Here is a 21476-nt window from a genome sequence, read left to right as displayed (position 1 = left end):
TTCTGCGTTCAGCCGCAGGGTGAGCGCAGGAATAGACGCATTAAGTTTTTTTCTATGGGGCTGTACTCACACAGGCGCGTGTAGGCGCCGAACGCAGGAAAAATGCAGCATGTTTCGTCTCAACTTGCGTTCGACGCCTACACGCGCCTGTGTACAGCCCCATTGAAAAAAACTTAATGCGTCTATTCCTGCGCTCCCCTGCGGCTGAACGCAGAAAAACGGAAACGCAGGGGAGCGGAGCTTCAACCACTCGTTTGTAAGAGCCCTTAGAAAATTTAACAGGCATTATAGGCCAATATAAATTTATACATTTCAGTGTTTTTTAGGATATTCTTGGAATTACTTTCCATCATGTAACATGTCCTGCATGCAGGGCCACTGGACAGGAGAAACCCTTTTATAAATATAATGCAATAGGATTTTATTAAATACCTGTATATGCCTATAGAACATCACCCTCCATACCAATATTCTAGTGTCTCTTGACTTTGTACTAAACTATGAATTTCTGAATGTACAGCGCAGTGGTTGAAAGGTTCAAAGGAAGGATGAGGATGAAGACTGATGACACCTATATATACTCAATAAAGACAGTCTTAATGCAAACGTCTTGCAATAAAAAATATTTGTTCTTTACTTGCCTGTTGCCTGCATATACTGTAGATACTGCCAACTCCTTTATATTGTGCTTGTGTCTCACAGATTTTCCTTTCCATTATTAGAAGCGCCCCAAATACCTCCCCCCGCTCCCAAATTAATAATGCATTTTCTTCCAGAGCTCTAAAACACAAATACATCTCTATTTGCTGATTCCTGAATAAGGGTTTGTCGAACTTTGTGTTCTCTTCTTTTATAGTCAGAAAAATGGTATAATTCTAAGTATCTGCGGTTGCTTTTAAAGGAGATATTTTGTGTAAAAAAATAAGAATGTACCAGTGTGTTATACTCATTTAGATATAGAAGAATTGTGTTTAAAAAAGTAGTGTTTCAGGCTGATTTATTGAATATTTCTGCAAAAACCCTAATAATCCCTCCCTTCTCTTCCACTTCCTGCTCCCTGAATTCCCAGGCTGTGCAGGGGAGCCGGCAGCTCTCAGCTCACTGTTCTGTAGGACAGGAACCAATCAGCAGCTAGCAGGACCTGATAGGGAACTGAAGTCTGTCTGTTCTTGTGTGACTGAAGGGCAGTGATTGGCTGTCCCCCTCCTACTGTGCTTCTGGCAATGACCACCCACCCCTCATTTGAAACACAGACAGGGACCAGAGAACATCTATAGGGAGCTCCAATAATGGGGCTATTTTTAAAGATAATATTAATTTTAAGCACCGTGTAAAAGCAACACCATATATTACTTATAATTACCTACAAAATTAGTTTTTTTCATTTATCCTATATATCTCAGCTGGGAATGAGAAACAATACAAAAAATGTAGTAGTAGGGAGACTTCTGGGAACTGAGTGTTTTTTTGGGGGGGGGTGGAGGTTGAGTCAAATTCATTGTAAGTAATGGCTGGTATTTAATTTATTGGCAGTACTAGGTTTTAGTTATACTAAACTACCACTCCCAGCATCCTCCTCTATACTGAACCACACCGTAGAGTTATGAAAAGGCAGCCTTTATTGCAAATTCTTTAACCATACAAATTTGGAATTTGTATGGCTAAAGGATTTGAGATAAAGACTGCCATTTTATAACTTTATGGTGTGGTTCAGTATAGAGGAGGATGCTGGGAGTGATAGTTTAGAATCAGTTTTGATACCTCCTATGAACCCGTCACCCATTAATTAACAATTAGGGATGCACGGAATCCAGGATTCGGTTTGGGATTCAGCCAGGATTCAGCCCTTTTCCACAGGATTCGGATTCGGCCGAATCCTTGTGCCTGGCAGAACCGAATCTGAATCTTAATTTGCATATGTAAATTAGGAGTGGGTAGGGAAATCACATGACTCCATCACAAAAGAAGAATTTTTTCCACTTTTTTCTTCCCTGCCCCTAATTTGCATATGCAAATTAGGATTCAGATTCGGGTTTGGTATTCGGCCAAATCTTTCACCAAGCATTCAGGGATTCGGCAGAATCCCAAATAGTGGATTCGGTGCATCCCTATTAACAATATAAAAGCTACTTTGTTAGCTAAATTGAAGGTATGGGTGTAGTATAATCAGGGTGATTGCTCCACGATTGTATCTTGGTTTTAGTTACCCTTTGCCTAGATGGACAGGGGCAAAGAGTTATAATGAAGAGCAAGCTGTGATGTAAAGGCACTGGCAGGTTTCAGTAAGATCCATAAAAGGAATTTGGATGCATATTTACATGACATGCCAAAACTGCCTTGTATCAAGCCGTGTGGGAAGATTCACAATGCAATTAACAGATGCCAGTTTTTTTTTTCAATCTGCTATATTTATGCTCATATCTGTACCCTATTACAATTTAAGATGCTTGAAAGAAAAGATCTTTTGTTCTATTTTGTAAGCAGGAAGCTTCTCCTGGTCTCCTGTTGTATAGCTATTGTCAAACACTATGCTAGGTGCAAATGCCTCAGTACATCTTATATCATTTTCTATTTTCCAAAAAACACAATAAAGCCTTTTTACGTGGAGCAGATTCCAACCTATACAGAATACAGGTACAAGATCCATTATTTGGAAAAAACATGGTATTTCGAAAGCTCCAAATTACAGAAAGGCCATCTCCCATAGATAATAATGCGTTTAGAAATGATACAGTAATAAAACAATACCTTGTAATTGATCCCAACTAAGATATAAATAACCCTTATTGGATGTAAAAAAATCCTATTGGGTTAATTTTATGTTCATAAGACAAAGTATGGAGATCCAAATAATGGAAAGACCCGTTATCCAGAGAACCCCAGGTCCCGAGAATTCTGGATAACAGGTCCCATACCTGTACCGGCTTACAAAGTAGCAGTAGCTGCTGTATTTTCTACTCATGTTCTACCCCATGTTGCTAGCCAGGGGTTTGTTCTCCTGGTATGTCCCTTTGATTTTGAAAAATGAAGATGACCACCTAATGGTTTTGCCTTCTTGAAATGCTCTCATGTATTATCATTGAAGCAACACAATGTATTTTATTTTTCAATCAGTGTTGCATTATGTGCATGGTTAAAGTAAACTGCATGGAAATAGAAGCTATTCTAGCCCCACACTATTGAATTTTCATATCTCTTTTAAGCTCCTTGCAACTGCCACTAAAATCCCAGGTTTCTCCAGAGGGGTTCAGCTCCTCGTTTTGTGTGTGTGTTTATCAAGTATCCTGAACCCCATTATGTTCTGGACTTAGAAGATGGGAACCTATTCATAAATTGTACTTCTTCTTTAAATGTAATTTGCCTATAGAGGGATTTTCATTTAAGGGGGACCTTTGTGAAAATGAAAATTTAATACAAGATTCCTCATAATGATTTAAGAAAGGTTCTAAATACAATCAATTACAAATTCGATACCATTTATGATATAATCAAGTTTATCTTCACTATTCAGCATCTGTTTCTCTTCATTCTGTTTTCATGCAGGAGTTGGGTGTCAGCTAATTATTGACAGTTAGATCCAATATATCTTATAGGGGGGCTCCTTTTGCCTAGAAGATGTATTAGAGCTCACTCTATTGAAATCACCAGAAATACTGTCTCTCTACATGCAGAATTTGTGCAAAAGGCAGTTATCTTTTTAGATTTTGTTTGTACTGAATCAGTTATTAGAATGAGCTCTAATTCATCTGCTAGGAAAGGAAGCCCCCCTATAAAATATATTGGATCTAACTGGCAATGAATATCTGACACCCAACTGCTGCATGAAGACAGAATGAAGAGAAACAGATGCTGAGGGAGGAATAGTGAACATAAATGTGATTATTTCAGAAACGATACAGAATTTTTAATTGATTGTATTTAGAATTGTTTTTATTTCAATATGATGAAGCTTATATTAAATTTTCAGGATAGTTCCCCTTTAAAGACTGCGTATATTTGAATATTTATTCATGTTATGTTAGTTATTATGTCCCCATTAATTAGTGATGGGCGAATTTGTCTCATTTCGATTAGAATTTTGACACCCGCATCAATTTTGATGCCCGCATCAATTCTGTCGATTGCGTCAATTTTGATTCTGGCGTTAAAGTCAATGGGTGTTCCAAATAATGTTGACGCGCAACGGTTTTGACGCCTTCCGACGCATGTCCAAAATTTTTGGACGCCGGCGAATTTTCTGCGGTTTCACAAGTTCATTCGCTGACGGCGAAATACGGAAATTTACTGCGATTTCTTGTCTGGCGAATTTATTCACTCGCCACTATTGCATATACATAGTGTAAGGTTTTGGATCAACCCACAGACAGGACATAAAGTGTATCTTGTATTGTAGGATAGTATAATGATAGTATATAATGATAGCATAATGACATTTATCCCAACCTTTCCATTATACTGTATGTAGTCTACAGAAGAGAAAAAAGGAAAGGGAGTTGCCATTGGTTTAAACCAAGTGTTATGCCTTTTCTTTTTGTTAGATACATCTAAAAGTCTAAAAGTCTGCAATAGGATTGAAGGAAATTAATAATTCTAAACATTTATTCATCTCCATCGTTTTTAGAATGTTGATTTGTATTTTAAAGCATTTCTTTAAGCTCCCCTGACCCCTGTCCCTGGGAAGTGGGTAAGTGCAGTAAAACAAGATGTTGCCTCCAGAGGAGAGAACATTAAACAGCTGCTGCCATTGAGACGCTTTCTCAGTTGTTCTTGTGATGTGTGTGTTTTTGTGAGTCAACAGGTGAGATCAGGAAAGGCTCCCCAGGCTCTCATCACACATTGTACACTACAACAAACGTCTTTAATACTCATCAAGGTCTTTCATGTTCCAGCCAATGGGCTCCACTCCTCCTTTCACACCCACCGGCCGCAAAATCATTCTCCACTTATACACGACCCCTCTGCTGCCTCTCACATGGGACGAGATGACGTCTGAATGGGCGAGATGAGCTGCCAATCAAGACACGCCTGCCCGCGCTGTTGCTTTAAGAAGAGCCGGTGAGATAAACGCCGGCAGTGCGAGCGCTGTCAGATCGCTGAGAACAGCCAGGGGGAGCGTCTCACGGTTATTGCCTCACAACAGAGGGTGGAAGGTTTCAGTGAGCGGCTCTACTCCGCAACTTTAAGGTGGGAAGCTCCAGCTTGGGACAAATTAGTTCTCAGGATTGTACTTTGATTGTTGAGGCGCTTTTTTGTTTGCGTTTGGTCTCTTTGGTTGGAAGTTTTTCTTTTGGAGACAATGATTGCCCTGCTCGCTGGCGTCGCTTGTCTGCTGGCCCTTGTCAATGGCAACAGCGTGAAGACGCAGGAGAGCGCATCAGAGCGCTTTGTTTGCACCGTTATCCCCGCCGATGCCAACACGGGCTGCCCTATGGCGCACGAGGCGCTGTCCCAGGAAGATGCGCTGCGCTCCACCGTGTTCCAATTGCGGGAGACCATCCTCCAGCAGAAAGAGACCATCGGCAACCAAAAAGAGACGATCCGGGAGTTGACGGCCAAACTAACCCGGTGTGAAAGCCTCTCCGAGGGGGACGGTAAGCACGGCTCTTGGAGGAAGGTGCCCGGCAAATCAGGGGGCAAAGACACCATGGGAGACTTACCCCGGGACCCGGGGCAGGTCATTGACCAACTCAGTCGCACCATGCAGTCGCTCAAGGACAGACTGGAGAATCTAGAGGTATTGATTGCTCCCTATACTGAGTATAAATGTGACTTATGTCCACGACCCTTAGTGCTAGACTTTTAATTCCTTTATACAGGATAGTGTAACGAGCAGGCAGTGGATCTATAGAATATAATGATGTGGTGAGAGCTGGGACTCAGGTATAAGGGGCTGCAGTGTGGAGAACAGAAAGGAGTTGATGCGCTCTCCGAGGTGCTGACATTTCATTCTAAGCTCCAGGCGTTCGGTTGTACTCATGAAATATTAACCAGGCTGCACTTCCCTATGTGCCCTCACACCCCAAAGTTCATGCGCTCCCCCTTCCATTCAAAGCTTGTCTAGTTCAAGTCGGTTATAATGTTACACAGACATCATATTGCCTATGTGCTCTAACTATATTAGATCTACAAAAGAATCGTGTTGCCTTTCCAATGTGATAACTTTCCATTCAAAGCTTGTGTGCATTCCATCCAGCAGCACTCTCCTAATTCATTGCAGGGGTTAATGATAGCACCCTTCTATGCATTGCAGGGGTTAATGATAGCATCTTCCTTTTCATTGCAGGGGTTAATGCTAACATCCTCTTATACATTTCATGGGTTAAGGCTAGCACCCTCCTATTCATTGATACAGGGGTTAATGCTAGCATCGTCCTATTCATTGATACAGGGGTTAATGCTAGCATCCTCCTATTCATTGATACAGGGGTTAATGCTAGCATCCTCCTATTCATCGCTTGGTTAAGGCTTGCACCCTCTTGCAGGGATTAATGCTAGCACCCTCATATTCATTGATGCAGTGGTTATTGCTAGCACCCTCTTATTCATTGATGCAGGGGTTAATGCTAGCACCCTCTTATTCATTGCAGGGCTTAAGGCTAGCCCTCCTATGCATTGATGCAGGAGTTAATGCTAGCACCCTCCTATTGATTACAATGGTTAATTCCAGCACCCTTCTATTCATTGATGCAGGGGTTAATGCTAGCACCTTCCTATTCCTTGATGAAGATGTTAATGCTAGCATCCTCCTATTCATTGCAGGGGTTAGTGCTAGCACCCTCCTATACATTTCAGGGGTTAATGCTAGCACCTTCCTATTCCTTGTTGTAGGAGTTAATGCTAGCACTCTCCTATTCATTGATGCAGGGGTTAATGCTAGCACCTTCCTATTCCTTGATGTAGGGGTTAATGCTAGCACCCTCCTATTCATTGATGCAGGGGTTAATTCTAGCACCCGCCTATTCATTGATGCAGGGGTTAATGCTAGAGAACTGGTTATGAAGGAAACTATGCGAGTAACTGTCCGTGGTGCTGAATCAAGAGCTGAGATTGCTGTGGATATTACATTATATTATAATTCCTGCCTAAATATAGGGCAGGTGTTTCAGACTTTCTGTGCTCAGTCCCTGTTAAGTGGGCTGTGTGGTAACCCCCCCACCCCCAGCTCATCACTAGGTTATGCAATTATAATGGTTAGAACAGTCACTTTGATGCAGATCAAGACATTTCATCCCCAAATCTCACCCTGCCTGACCTTTACTCTCCGTCCCCTTCCAATGCACTAAACCCCTATACTTTACTAATAACTGTTATAGGGCTGTATATGTATTTAGGGGCAACCTCACACATATCAGAACATATTTAAAAATCCCAGAAAATGTGTATTCAGATAGACACCGACTTGTGTTAAAGCAGGGGTGACTGCTCTAGGGCACATACACATTGGGACACATAGCATCAGTTGGGGAAGAAGTTGACAAGTGATAATGAATGTAGGAACATATGACAGCTGGACAAAAAGGCAACAGTGATATGTTACATGAGGGTTGCTCAAGCTGTGTGCTTCCCCTCATTGCTTCCTTATTGATGTACAGATCCCAGCACCCACTGAAAGCTTTCATGGGGTGCCGAGATCTGAAGTTCAACAACAGGTTAAAGGACCTTATCTGTAACTGCTCTCCTTCTGCAAACAACACATATAAGGTGGGTTATTGTAATAAATTCCAAATAACCATTTCAATTTCCTTTCCTGGGCACACCTTACTATGCACATACATTGTCTTTGGTTTGCTTAATGTCAACAAAGGAAAGAACTAATATCCAAAGTATATTCCAGTGATATCTATATATACACAGCTTTACATACACCATATGAAATACTAAAGCCTGTGCCCTTTATAAAACATACTAGTTATTACACGTGTATGTACTTAAATTGTTTTGTTGTCAGAGTTAAGCATCGGTTAATTAGTGCAAACAGCGGAAATGCTCATTCAAATATCACTAATGAACATTTTTGCTTTGCATGGTGCCTGTAGAAAATAATAAGGCAGGGATATTAAATGCCATTTGCATTCCCTGCTAATTCTGAGCCGGATCAATTATACCCCACGCTGAGCTCATCAATAATAATGTGTGTTTATGTTCCATAAATGGGCCATCTCTAGCAAATGACTTGCTGTGCTCTGCTCCAGATTCACTGGACAGTTAAAGTCTTTGGTGTCCGCTTGTTTTATTGCATGTGATATCCTTGCGATGTGTTTAAAATGAAGCAGACAAAGGCAATTTGGATAGCAAATGGGCATTGTAATTATCTGCAATCACAGAGACAATATTAATTTTGATAATGACATCACATTTATATAGGATTTAACTGACAGTTAGAAATGATTGCACCCCTCTGGCAGGGTTGTGAATAAAAAAAAAAAAATATATATATATATATATATATATATATATATATATATATATATATATATATATATATATATATATATATATATATATATATGAAATATAATAGCTACCATGGCCCTATGCAATTTTCTACCCACAATAGAATTTTATAATTTTTAATATCCCCTACCCTTATTTTCAACAAAGAGGAGGACAAAAAGTAATGGAAGGGCACCTTGTAGATGTCTTATTGATGTGTCTTCTTTGTTAAAGCATCAGCTGAGATCCAACGTGTCCTATTCAGCAATGCCTAATGACCTTCGAGAGATGCTTCAAAGGAGGCTGGGGGACTTGGAGCATCAGCTTTTAAATAAAGTGAATGAACTGGAAGACGAGAAGTCATTGCTACATAACGAGAGCACAGCTCACAGGCACAAGACGGAGTCAACCCTCACTGCTCTATTAGAAAGAGTTAATGAACTTGAGAAAGGTAATGAAGCAATCAAATATCTGCTGAAAATTAGCTACAAAGTCATCAGGCTTTGGATATTATAACAGATATGTATACACAGGTATAGGACCTGTTATCCAGAATGCTGGAGACCTGGGGTTTTCTGGATAAGGGATCTTTCCATAATTTGGATCTCCATACTTTGTCTTCTAAAAAAAATAATTTAAACATTAAATAAACTCAATAGAATTGTTTTGTCCAATAAAGTTTAATTAGGTCTTAGCTGGGATGAAGTACAAGGTACAGGTATGGGACCTGTTCTCCAGAATGCTTGTACATGGGGTTTTCCAGATAAGGGGTCTTTCCATAATTTGGATCGTGATACCTTAATTGTACTAGAAAATCATTTGAACATTACATAAACAAAAATCAATTATGGGGTAGCTGCTGTCTATACAGCGAGTACTGTGCACAGGTCCAATTAAACCAAGGTAAATATCAAAGACATGCACAGTTTCTCGCTTAAAAACATTTATTGGTGCATATTAACCACAAAAACTAACATGTCAATGTACAATTCACACACACCACAAAGCAGTGTCTCCCCCCCCAGTCTGCCTACCTGTTGTTAGCCACACCCTCCTGACGCGTTTCGCGCTATTGGGCGCTTCATCAGAGGAGGTGATGAAGCGCCCAATAGCGCGAAACGCGTCAGGAGGGTGTGGCTAACAACAGGTAGGCAGACTGGGGGGGAGACACTGCTTTGTGGTGTGTGTGAATTGTACATTGACATGTTAGTTTTTGTGGTTAATATGCACCAATAAATGTTTTTAAGCGAGAAACTGTGCATGTCTTTGATATGAACATTACATAAACCCAATAGGCTGGTTTTGCTTCCAATAAGGATTAATTATATCTTAGTTTGGATCAAGTACAAAGTACTGTTTTATTATTACAGAGAAAAAGGAAATCATTTAAAAAAAATAGAGTCTATGGGAGACGACCTTTTCATAATTCGGAGCTTTGCGGACAACGGGTTTCCAGATAAGAGATCCCAGATGACAAATCATTTTTAAAAATGGAGTCTATGGGAGATGGCCTTTCTGTAATGTGGAGCTTTCCGGATAACAGGTTTCCAGATAACAGATCTCATACCTTTATTATTTTATGATTACAGAGAAAAAGGAAATGGGTTTTAAAATGTTGAATTATTTGAATTATTTGATTAAAATGAAGTCTATAGGAGACACAATCGCATAATTCAGAGCTTTTTGTATAACAGGTTTCCGGGTTAATGGATCCCATACCTGTACATATAAGGCAAATGTATATGGTATCAATATGAGTGAAAACATAAGCAGCTTTGTAAATTCCCATCTACTATTGTCGCTCTGCGGCCATGTTAATGGAATGATCCAATTCATCCAGTTCCTCTATGAAGGACAACATGTTCCGTAATGTAAAACTAATACCAAAACAAGGAATAAGTACATTTATGGAAGAATTTTTGGAAGAGAGTTGCCTCTTTTTGCAGTAACCCATGATTCTACAATCAGCAGTGATGGGCGAATAAATTAGTCAGGCGTGAATTATTTCCACATTTTGCCGCCGGTTAATAAATTCACAAAACTGCGGCAAAGATTCACCGGTGAAAAATCCACGGCGTCAAATATATTTTGGCGCGCATCAGAATAGTTGCGTGTATAGAAATTGATGCTCATCAAAATAATTTTGATGTCCATTGACTTCAATGCGTTTTGCAAATTTTTCACCAAAGCGAAACTGACAAATTCGCCCATCGCTAACTATCAGTAATAACCTCCGTGCAAATTGTCTCAGTTGTCCAATAATTGGAAGGACTGGCAGGAAAGGCTTTAGTTACCACCTTTTGAAAATCAATAGTTTGAGATATTTTATAGCCACTATGGGTCGACTGTAGAGATCAGCAGCACAGAAAGGATTTGGCAGGTGAAGGTGGAATGGGGAATACGTGTAAATTTGTATCACTGAGCTGCACAGCTTTCTGTAACAATGGGAGGTAAGAATAAATGATGAGAAGGTTCTATTTTGCAGGTTTGATCCTCAAGGGGCTGTATGATTGCCAGTAGCAACAGAGAAACAAATTAATGGAAATTTATAACCAAGAAACTCGTTTAAAATCCCTGTTGACATACATGGGACTACTACATGTAACCTATGCAATTCATTGCAATGGCAGCTGAGCTGAGGCCTTAATAGCTGTACATTTCTGATATACATCAGACATGAGATTCAGATATTTTGTCTATCTATCTATCTATCTATCTATCTATCTATCTATCATCTATCTATCTATCTATCTATCATCTCTCTCTCGCTCTGTCTACCTAATGACATATCTCATCTATCTATCTATCTATCTATCTATCTATCTATCTCTCGCTCTGTCTACCTAATGACTTATATCTCATCTATCTATCTATCTATCTATCTATCTATCTATCTATCTATCTATCTATCATCTATCATCATCTGCTATCATCTATCTGTCTGTCAGTCATCTATCTATCTATCTATCTATCTATCTATCTATCTATCCCATGTCTGTCTATCTATCTATCTATCTATCTATCTATCTATCTATCTATCTATCTATCCCATGTCTGTCTATCCATTGAGGTGGTAGAAATAATGATTTTCATGCTGGTGGGCCTGTAGAGCTTTAACAACATTCAGCTGTTTAATTAATTGGATACGGGGTGATTAATTCATTTCATGGAGGAGGCCACATGGTGATAGAGACCTGCTTCTTTTGTCAACCCTGCAATATACAATATAAACTCATTTAACTGTAAGGGTCCCACTGTGCCTCCCAGGAATCTCTCTCTCCTGCTCCATGCCATCAGAAGCAATTAATGTGTTGTCATTTTCCTATTAAATGTGCTTCCAATCTGTCCATGAAATGTAATTTCTAATATTGTAAATGTAATTCACCTTTACACAAAGCCTTGATTTCACAATATTGAGAGTGCAAATTATATTGAGGGGGGGCTTTTTTTTCAGCTGGTTCGGGGAAGATAATCTAGTTGCCCTTTCCAAGTATGTCTTCAATGGGGAACAATTGCAGCATTTTAAAAAATCATATAACCCCCCTGATTAGTGATGGGCAAATTTGTCCTGTTTTGCTTCGCCATGAATTTCTGTAATAATAAAACAGTAGCTTGTACTTGATCCAAACTGAGATAAGATTCATTCTTATTGGAAGCAAAACCAGCCTATTGGGTTAATTTAATGTTTACATGATTTTCTAGTAGACTTAAGGTATGATCCAAATCATGGAAAGATCCAGAAAACCCCAAGTCCTGAGCATTCTGGATAACAGGTCCCATACCTGTATACACACACACATGTCTCAAAAAGCTGAAATAATAATATATCTCATTTTATCTCCAATCCTTCATCTAGGAAGCAGCACATTCAAGTCGCCAGATGATTTCAAAGTCTCCCTCCCACTCCGCACCAATTACTTGTACGGCAGGATTAAGAAGACTCTGCCTGAGCTCTATTCTTTCACTATCTGCATGTGGCTGAAGTCCAGCGCCTCGCCCGGAATTGGAACGCCATTTTCTTACGCTGTATCGGGCCAAGCCAATGAAATCGTACTAATTGAATGGGGCAACCATCCTATTGAGCTGCTAATTAACGACAAGGTACTAATGTATGCTTTTTCCCAAATACTGCATGGGTGTTTATTCTTAAAGGGTTAGTTCACCCTTTTGGTTAAATGTTAGAATGTTATAAAATGCTCAGTTCTAAGCATCTTTTAATTGATCTTCATTTTTTTATCTTTTTTGAAATAGTTTTTGCATTATTTGACCTCTTTCTCTGACTGATGGGGGTCACTGACCCCGGCAGGCAAAAGACTATTGCTCCGTAAGGCTGCAATTTTATGGTTATTACTACTTTTCATTACTTATCCTTTTATTTGGGACCTCTCTTATTCATATTCTCATTCAATCCACTGCCTGGTTGCTAGGATAAATAAGACCCAAGCAAGCAGACTGGCTGAAATTGCAAACTGGAAAACTGCCGAACAAAGAGCAAAATAATTAAAAATCCCAAATAATAATAAATGAAGACCAATTTGAAATATCTTGGAATATCACTCTCTGCACCATAACAAAAGTTAATTTGAAGGTGAACAACCACTTTACTTAAACTGTCATTTCTCAGTAAGAGCAGATCCCCATGTAGGTTTGTCTAGTATGTACAGAACACTTATTCTTGGCCTTTTCTTGTGACCTCACACGGAATTTTGGTGGTCTCTCTTGTAGGGATGCACCAAATCCAGGATTCAGTTCAGGATTTGGCCCTTTTCAGCAGGATTTGGATTCGGCCAAATCCTTCTGCCTGGCCGAACCGAATCCAAATCCTAATTTGCATATGCAAATTAGGGGCGGGAAGGAAATAACGTGACTTTTTGTCACAAAATAAGAAAGTAAAAAATGTTTCTCCTTCCACCCGTAATTTGCATATGCAAATTAGGATTTGGATTCAGTTCGGTATTCGGCCGAATCTTTCGCTAAGGATTCAGGGGTTAGGCCGAATCCAAAATAGTGGATTCAGTGCATCCCTACTAATAAAACAAGAAAAATACATTATGTATCACCTCAGATGCTTGTAATTAGAGTCAAAAGTGTGAGCAGCCCCCTAGATTTCAAATGCACTTGTTGATGAAACTTGCTAGACATCCGTCGGTAATACAGTTATTACAGTATAAAGCTCAATAACCCCATAATTACCAGGTAGGTGCCAGTGCCAACATCTTCCAACACCATGTCTCCAGTTTCTCATTAAAGGGTGCATCCGTGGCTCCAATAAAAAGAACTGTGGCCTTTGCGTATTAAATGGGGTTAATATAGATGTTGCAGTATCAGGGGCATAACAAGTACTCGCCAGGCCCCCCACCAAAACATTATTTTGAAGCAACAATTTCCAGCGTTCCCTGTAAGGTTTTGGCCAGACAGGCAGTTTGGAAATGGTCGTATAATGGCTGTGTACATCATTCTGTAGATTAAGATTGCCCAAAAAAACTGTCGTCAAATAATAACAATGTGGTTTATTGCTCTCAGACAGGGTATAATCCCAATTGGTTGCACCAAGCCCATGAGGTGTGGGCCGGCCCATTTGTACAGCACAGGACAAGCAGTGCTCCTTGTGTGTATAAATTAAGTCTCCCCTTAGCTTTGTTTACAGGATAAGGAGAGTGAACTGTATCATTTGGTTGCTATGTAGTGTTTGCACCACTGCTTATTAGACTTGTAAACATATAGTCCCAGGGTGTGTAGTAATAATGTTGCTAGGAGACTTACTATTCAGATAGACTGAAATTCAATGCTTGCCAGAGCACATACATAAAGATGTCGTGCTACTCAGTGCAACAGAAATGTACAACACAATTAGGGCTGCTGCCATAACAATGGGTCCAGCTGCTCTCACACAGACGCATTCATATCATCAAAGCTGCCTAGGTCAGGGCTAGTATGGTAATATTAACCTAGACAGATCAGTTCATGGAATATCAACAAGATCACCTTGATGGGTTTAAAAATTTTTTGTCACTTTCTAGTACAGGTTTGGGATCCGTAATCTGGAAACCTGTTATCTAGAAAGCATGGAATTAGGGGAAGGCCATCACCCATAGACTCCATTTACCCAAATAATTTTTAAAAATGATTTTCTCTGTAATAATAAAACAGTAGTTTGTACTTGATCCCAACTAAGATATAATTAATCCTTATTGGAAGCAAAACCAGCCTATAGGGTTTATTTATAGTGATGGCGAATGTATTCGCCAGGCGCCAATTCGACAAATTTTGACGCCAGTGACGGTTCTGTTTAAGACCGATTTAGAATTGTCGCCGGCATCAAAATCACAGTTTCGCAAATTTTTCACCGGTTTCACGAAATTCGTGGAGAAGCGAAACGGGACAAATTTTCCCATCACTATGTATTTAATGTTTACATGATTTTTTAGTAGACTTGAGGTGTGGAGAACCAAATTATGGAAGAATCCCTTCTAATCAAAACCCCAGCTTCCGAACATTGTGGATAATAGGTGTCATACCTGTAATACTGTTTTACCACCATTGGATTTTGGCCAGATATTAGTTGGGTAGACAGTGCTCAGAGCTAGTGATCAATGAATCTGTCCCATTTTGCTTCACCAAAAATTTGTGAAATGCCGAAAAAATTTGTGAAATGGTGAAAAATTTGCAAAACGCATTGAAGCCAATGGACATCAAAAATATTTTGACCCGTGAATATTTTCGACCCAAGTGCATTAAAGTCAATGGATGTCCTATTAATTTTGACGTGCGACTACTTTTATGCGCGCAACAATTTTTACACGCAGCAATTTTTTTCATTTGTGGGCGACGAAACACAGAATTTGACACGAATCCATGCCTGGCGAATAAATTCACCCATCACTACTGAGAGCACCATACACAAACAAGCAGTTACCCATGGCAACCAATCAGATGATTGCTTTCAGCGTTCAACCTGCAGCTGGCTGAAAAAAAGCTAATCACTGATTGGTTGCTGTGAGTTACTGACCAAGTGCATATTTGCCGGTGTTTATAAATGAGCCCCACTGACTTGGTCTGGAGGTGGCAGAGTCAACAGCTTGTATCACCCCCTGTATGGCTGGCTTTAGGCATGAGAGTTACCACATTAAGCTATTATAAATCCATAATTAGACTGGGTAATGTCCCTTGAATGCATGTGTTGGGTGAGTAGAAAGAGAAATGCAAACACTAAACCACTCTTTTGCGATTTACTGCTTGTTGGATACAGGTAGCTCAGCTCCCATTTACTATTGGCGATGGAAAGTGGCATCATATTGGCATCACATGGACAACAAGGGATGGAATCTGGGAAGCATTTCTAGATGGTGAAAAACTTGGCTCCGGGGAAAATCTTGCCCCATGGCACCCAATTAAACCAGGTGGAATCCTCATTCTGGGCCAGGAGCAGGTGAGTGAGCAGAATAATTGGCCTTTACATTTCTGATGCCAGTAAAGGCACATCAGCCCTTTCTATATATATATATATGACTTTGTTATCCCTCTATTAGACACCCTGGGGAGCAATGTGCCTTTTGTTTCAAGTAAACTATTGATCTGAACAAACTGCTGCTTTGAGATGAATGACCCGGCCAATGAAAATCATATTTCCACCTATAGGGAATACACTCTCACTGTAGGACAAAGTGTACTGTTTATTTTTAATCTAATTTTGCTTAATCTCCTTTTCAGCCAGCTTTAGGTTTTTTTTATATTAAAATTCAGCAAAAAATTGCACATAAAATGTACTCAATAGAGGTTGTGTTTGGGTATCTACGTTCAGAGCATTCATATCATTTGCTCGCTGTGTAATTAATTCTCTAACTATAATTAACTTTGTTTACAAAGGATTCCCGTAAATGAAAAAAAAAGTCTTTCTCCCAATTGAACAAACATGTTTTTGTACATATTTTCTCTGTTATTCCTGCCTGTGCTTTTAAAGCACATTGTAACTCACTAATATGGAGCCTTCGTAGGAAGATTAACGTTCTAATGTTCATATAAATCCTTATAAGAGGGCCCCACGTGATATTATATTCATCATTACCTGGAATGGCTCATCATTCACTCAATGCCATGATAATGTTGTGCCGTCCTAGAGAAACTCTATGTGTAATGGCAACATTGTCATGGTTAGAAGGCTTATACCTTGTTGAAATTGTAAAGTAAAGGAACCTTGCTTAAACATTTTTAGATTCATCTCAGAGCCATATAACCAAATTAGCAATATTTAACCTTCATCTCTAAACCATATGGACAGCCTTTCAGTTAAATCTAATTACCCACCTGCTAGGTTAGAGCCATGTAATCATCCTCTAAGGCAGGGATCCCCAACCTTTTGAACATGTTAGCAACATTCAGAAGAAAAGGGAGTTGGGGAGCAACACAAGCATGAAAAATGTTCTTGAGGTGCCAAATAAGTGTTGTTATTGGGCATTTGGTAGCCCCTATGTTGATTGTCAACCTACAGTACATTGAGGCTCTCAGGCAGTGCACCTGGTTTTTATACAACAAAACTTGCCTCCAAGCCTGAAATTCAAAAATAAGCACCTGCTTTGAGGTCAATGGAAGCAACATCCAAGGGTTTAGGGAGCATCATGTTGCTCATGAGCTACTGGTTGGGGATCACTGCTCTAAGGAGTAAACACAACAAAAGCTATATAACCACCTTCTCAACTAGGATAATGTCAATGATAAGGGGACTCTGCAACCAATGGGTATGGGGCAAGCAGAAAGAGGGGGCTGGTAATATCCTTCTCCTCCTCACATGTGCCCTACAAATTAAAAAGATTGTTGGTATATGGGGGGGGGTGTGGGGGTGTGGGAGCCTGCAGCATTAATAGTGGAGGGGCTGGGAAGCCCAAGTTAGTGCCCTGATAAATAATATAAATGTCAACTCCCCTAAAAACCATATAACCATCCAATGGTGAATAAACATTCTCACACATTTTGCTTTCAATAGCAATTCCATTTAAAGAAAATATTTTATTTCATTGTTCAAAAACGATTTACGGGTGGTATGCCCCTTTAATAGTTGAAGGCTTGGCTCTCCTTAAATCTACTGGGCATTTAAACTGTGGCATATGGGCTGCCTCATTGACAACATGTGACGTGAAAAAGAAAATCCTTTGTGACATTTGTTGAGACAAAGAGAGTGAGAAAACATTGATGCACAGGATAATCTTTTTTAAATGCATATTTATATATTTAATCAGGGAGGATTCGGCTTGATTTATTAGCTTTATCACACTACAAGCGCAGAAGAAAGACTAGTAACTTCCTTCCCAGTGAACATGTCCACCATAAAGTATAAGTGATATCAGTAGTAGAAATTAAACAAACAGGGTGATAAAAGGTGCAAAGCTTGCTACCGGTCTGTAACTCACAATAACCAATCATCTTGTAGGAGTATGAGGTCAGTTTAAAGGGGAAGGAAAGGCCCAATCGATGGGCAGTGCCAAATTTTAGGGCATTTCCCAGGCATTGTAATCACTTTCCTGATACCTGAGCTACTTGTGAGCTAGCAATCAATTCTCTTCCTCCTGCACTGTAGAGTGAAAAGCCAAACTTTAACAAAAAACAGCTTTTCCATTCTATTACACATGTCAGCCCCAGGATTTTGAAGCAGGCAGGAAGAGGATCACTCGCTCATATGTACTCTATATGGTCCTATTTCCATTAAAATGAAAATATAGGCCCTGGCCATGGTTTTTAAGCTATTAAAAGCATGCTGTTCAGTAAAATACAGAATACATTGGTTAATACATAGATGGATTCAGGTTTGTTCTTTGGCACAAAGCAAAAAGCTGATTTTGTAGGAATTTTACCAGTTTTCTCTTTTTGACCTTTTGTTCTTATATTTATTTATTTCTGTTTTGTTGCTTCTACAGGACACGGTTGGGGGTCGGTTTGATGCAACCCAAGCCTTTGTTGGAGAAATGAGTCAATTTAATATATGGGATCGTGTTCTGAAAGCAGAAGAAATTGTGAACATTTCAAACTGCTCCTACAATATGCCTGGCAACATCATACCGTGGGTTGATAACAATGTTGATGTCTTTGGAGGAGCCACTAAATTACCCCTGGAGCCTTGTGAAGAGCGCCTGTCCGAGTCATAGCTAAAACTAGAGATTCCCCCAAAGTGCCCTAATTTACTGAGACAATCTCTGTTGAATTTTTTGGTCCTACAATGCACTTATTTGCGCAAACACATTTTTAAAAACCCTCTAAGAAGCAGGCATGGTTGATGTGGGCTTTGTATTGCCATAGTGAAGCATACTACTAAACGTCTGTGTCTTTAGGGGTTGGATAAACAAGTTTCTATTTGCCATATAATAAAATAAACATGATCTGTAGGTTGCATACTGGCAATCAGACATTCAATAAGAAAAATAAGCAGGTACAGCTATACACATTTTTATCATTTGCCTGGCACTTGGAAATATTCAGTGTCACCACTGCTATTTCTTATAGAAAAATTTTTTTTGGATTGTGTTATTCATAGCACAATTTGTCCAAAATGATAAATGTGTGTATACATTAATTAAAGTTGAATAAATCCAGGCCTTTTATATCTTTTTGTTGGTATGCCTTGAGCGAGCAACCCATGGCCCTCAATATTCTGTTAAGTACAAGTACCAGCATCCCACTGGCCGCTCAAGGAACTAACCGAAAATTCTAAAAGCTTATTCTCCAGGCAACAAGCATTGTCACCCATAGCCAAACGTTCTGCTTTATAATCCAGCCTATTCTGATGTCTGTTACCCAACAGATTTAAGTTTATGTAATGCCTATTTATAACTAACTGAGTTGACTAGTTCTTCAAATTTCAGGACAACTAGTTCTACAGTGTGCCTGAGAAAGAGCCCTATCTGTCTCCAATGCATGTGGAATTATCAAAGGCACCAGGCTAAATCCTGCATCATACTTAGCTAATTTTTATGTATTTATTGACCTGAAACCTGGAGGACCCAGGTTTTTAACTATGGGTTTGCAGGTTTGGGTTGAGATTCTTATTCACAGGTGGGTTGATGGTGGGTCAAACTCTAAGCAGAGCTCGCTGTCAATAATGTAGTCAGACCAACTCCTGACCTCTAATAATGTCACCTCCCACCCATCTGTCTGTGATATCATTGCAAGGAGATGTGAAGGGTCTGGCTCATAAAATGACTCAGGGCTTAAAGGCTGGTTGCGCAGGATTTGGGAAGTAGCGGGTCAGGGTCAAAGACTGAAAATTTCTGCCCCACTCATCAGTAATAGCTAAAACAGTATAGGGGTAATTTACAAAGACCCTGGCAAGGGCATGGCCCTTAGTGGCCTTGCAGAGAACACTTCTTCCCTGATCTGGCAGTGCTTTGCACCTCATGGTGGATAAAAAAATATCATCCGGAACAGGTTGCAGAGCACAGCTCCAAGAGGCAAATGCCAGTCTTGTCCTTACTCCAGTATGTACAGGGTCCCATTATGACCTGCCACTACTCCCTATAGAGATAAGTAGGCGGACACCTACATATCTCATCCCACCTGCTCTTCATGAATACAGAGCAACCGAGCACAGGCAGCATTGTATTCATGGGGGCACTATGAGATGCTCTGAAATGGAGAGAATGAACCTCTGTAGAACAGGATGACTTTGTGCAAAGTGCAAAAAAAATTATGGATTGCATCCATTTTTTGAACATTGAATACTGCCGTCTTTGTAAATGACCCCTTACAACTCAATATTAGTAAATCACACAAGTCTGTTATTATCTCTATAATTAGTCACTTAGCAAACCCATAATATATGCACAGATGTATTATTTCTCCCAGCACAGGAATGGCCTTGAAACAAAATGGAAAATGAATCCAGTTTTCAGATTAAAACTGCACTTTCCATGAAGACAGATATCTATATATTATATTATATTACATATATCTTATTTATTCATTTTTTATGTTAAAAGGAGGCTGATCTTATCTGATAAGTGAAAATGCCCTCTCTGGAGACGGATAATAAAAAAATATCTTTTGTATGAATTTTTATTAACACTTTGCCAGCATAATTCTAAACATTAAGGGCAAGCTTCATATATACACTTGTAATTACACCCCAGTTGTGGTCTATAACTGCTTATCAATATGGAGTGATGTGAAATCTTAGTGATAATTACCCATTTTTTTAAAAATCCTTCAGTGGAGGACAGAAATGTCACAGAGCTTGTATTTTGCAGGGTATTTTGGTATAATGTTGTTTTATTGTTAGCTAAATGTTTTAAATTCATCCTAGTAAACATTTTCACACTCATTCAGGGGCTTAACATGTAACATCAAACACTGTTTTCAAGCTTTTTCCGGTGACTCTGCATGCAGTTAGTTGGGGGCACATATCACATAGGTGAATAAAAACAGATTTCTGTCCCATTCAGTTGATGCATCTCAGCCACAGTGAGTGCTATCCAGTATGGAAGCTCTCAATTGCTTACTGGGCAGAGTTATTATACATCTATAATTATCTCATAAAGGATAAAATCTTTTTATAACTGCAAAGCAATTATAATCAGTTTCAAGGCTACATTTATGTCTTAATATAGGGATGTCAAAAAGTCCCATTGTGGCTTTGCATGAGATTTTCATGGGGATCCACTGACTTCTTTGTTCTACCTCCTCATTTCATTATAAACCACATGTAATGGGAAATAACAGATAGTGATGGGCGAATTTGTCCCGTTGCCTGAAATTTGAGAAACGGCAAAAAATTTGAGAAACGCAAATTTTGACGGCCGCTTTAAAGTCAATGGGCGTCCGAATAATGTTGAAGCTCGACAGTTTGGGCACCCGCGACTTTTCCAGCGGACGTCCAATTTTTTTTGACAGCCGCCAATTTTCACTGCAGTTTCGTGAATGTATTCGCCAGCAGCGAAACGTGGAGATTCCCAGCAAATTTGCTCCTGCCGAATTTATTCGCCCATCACTAATAACGGATAATTGACCCAATACATGGAAAATGTTTAGAGCACCACCCTAACATACCACCTATAGCATGT

The 21476-nt window shown here is 39.5% G+C and overlaps 1 protein-coding gene across 1 annotated transcript; it reads left to right on the top strand.

The window, feature by feature from the left end:
- The first annotated feature begins 5063 nt into the window (after positions 1-5063).
- On the top strand, positions 5064-20852 carry nptx2.L (neuronal pentraxin 2 L homeolog). The gene is made up of 5 exons (XM_018236413.2): positions 5064-5734; positions 8668-8884; positions 12290-12534; positions 15683-15862; positions 18342-20852. Exons 1-5 carry the CDS (start codon positions 5297-5299, stop codon positions 18567-18569), a joined length of 1308 nt encoding a protein of 435 aa, XP_018091902.1. The 5' UTR covers positions 5064-5296; the 3' UTR covers positions 18570-20852.
- The last annotated feature ends 624 nt before the right edge of the window (positions 20853-21476 follow it).

Source organism: Xenopus laevis, chromosome 9_10L (assembly GCF_017654675.1).
Source record: "Xenopus laevis strain J_2021 chromosome 9_10L, Xenopus_laevis_v10.1, whole genome shotgun sequence".
Taxonomy (NCBI): domain Eukaryota; kingdom Metazoa; phylum Chordata; class Amphibia; order Anura; family Pipidae; genus Xenopus; species Xenopus laevis.
Note: the sequence above shows the minus strand (reverse complement) of the source record. Positions and strands in the feature narration are given on the sequence as shown.

Bases quoted from the DNA above. Each gene is read 5' to 3' on its own strand.
- nptx2.L (XM_018236413.2), top strand. From the start codon at position 5,297: ATGATTGCCCTGCTCGCTGGCGTCGCTTGTCTGCTGGCCCTTGTCAAT. The intron at 5,735-8,667 runs GTATTGATTGCT...TCTTTGTTAAAG, and splicing joins ACAGACTGGAGAATCTAGAG to CATCAGCTGAGATCCAACGT. The intron at 15,863-18,341 runs GTGAGTGAGCAG...TTGCTTCTACAG, and splicing joins TCATTCTGGGCCAGGAGCAG to GACACGGTTGGGGGTCGGTT.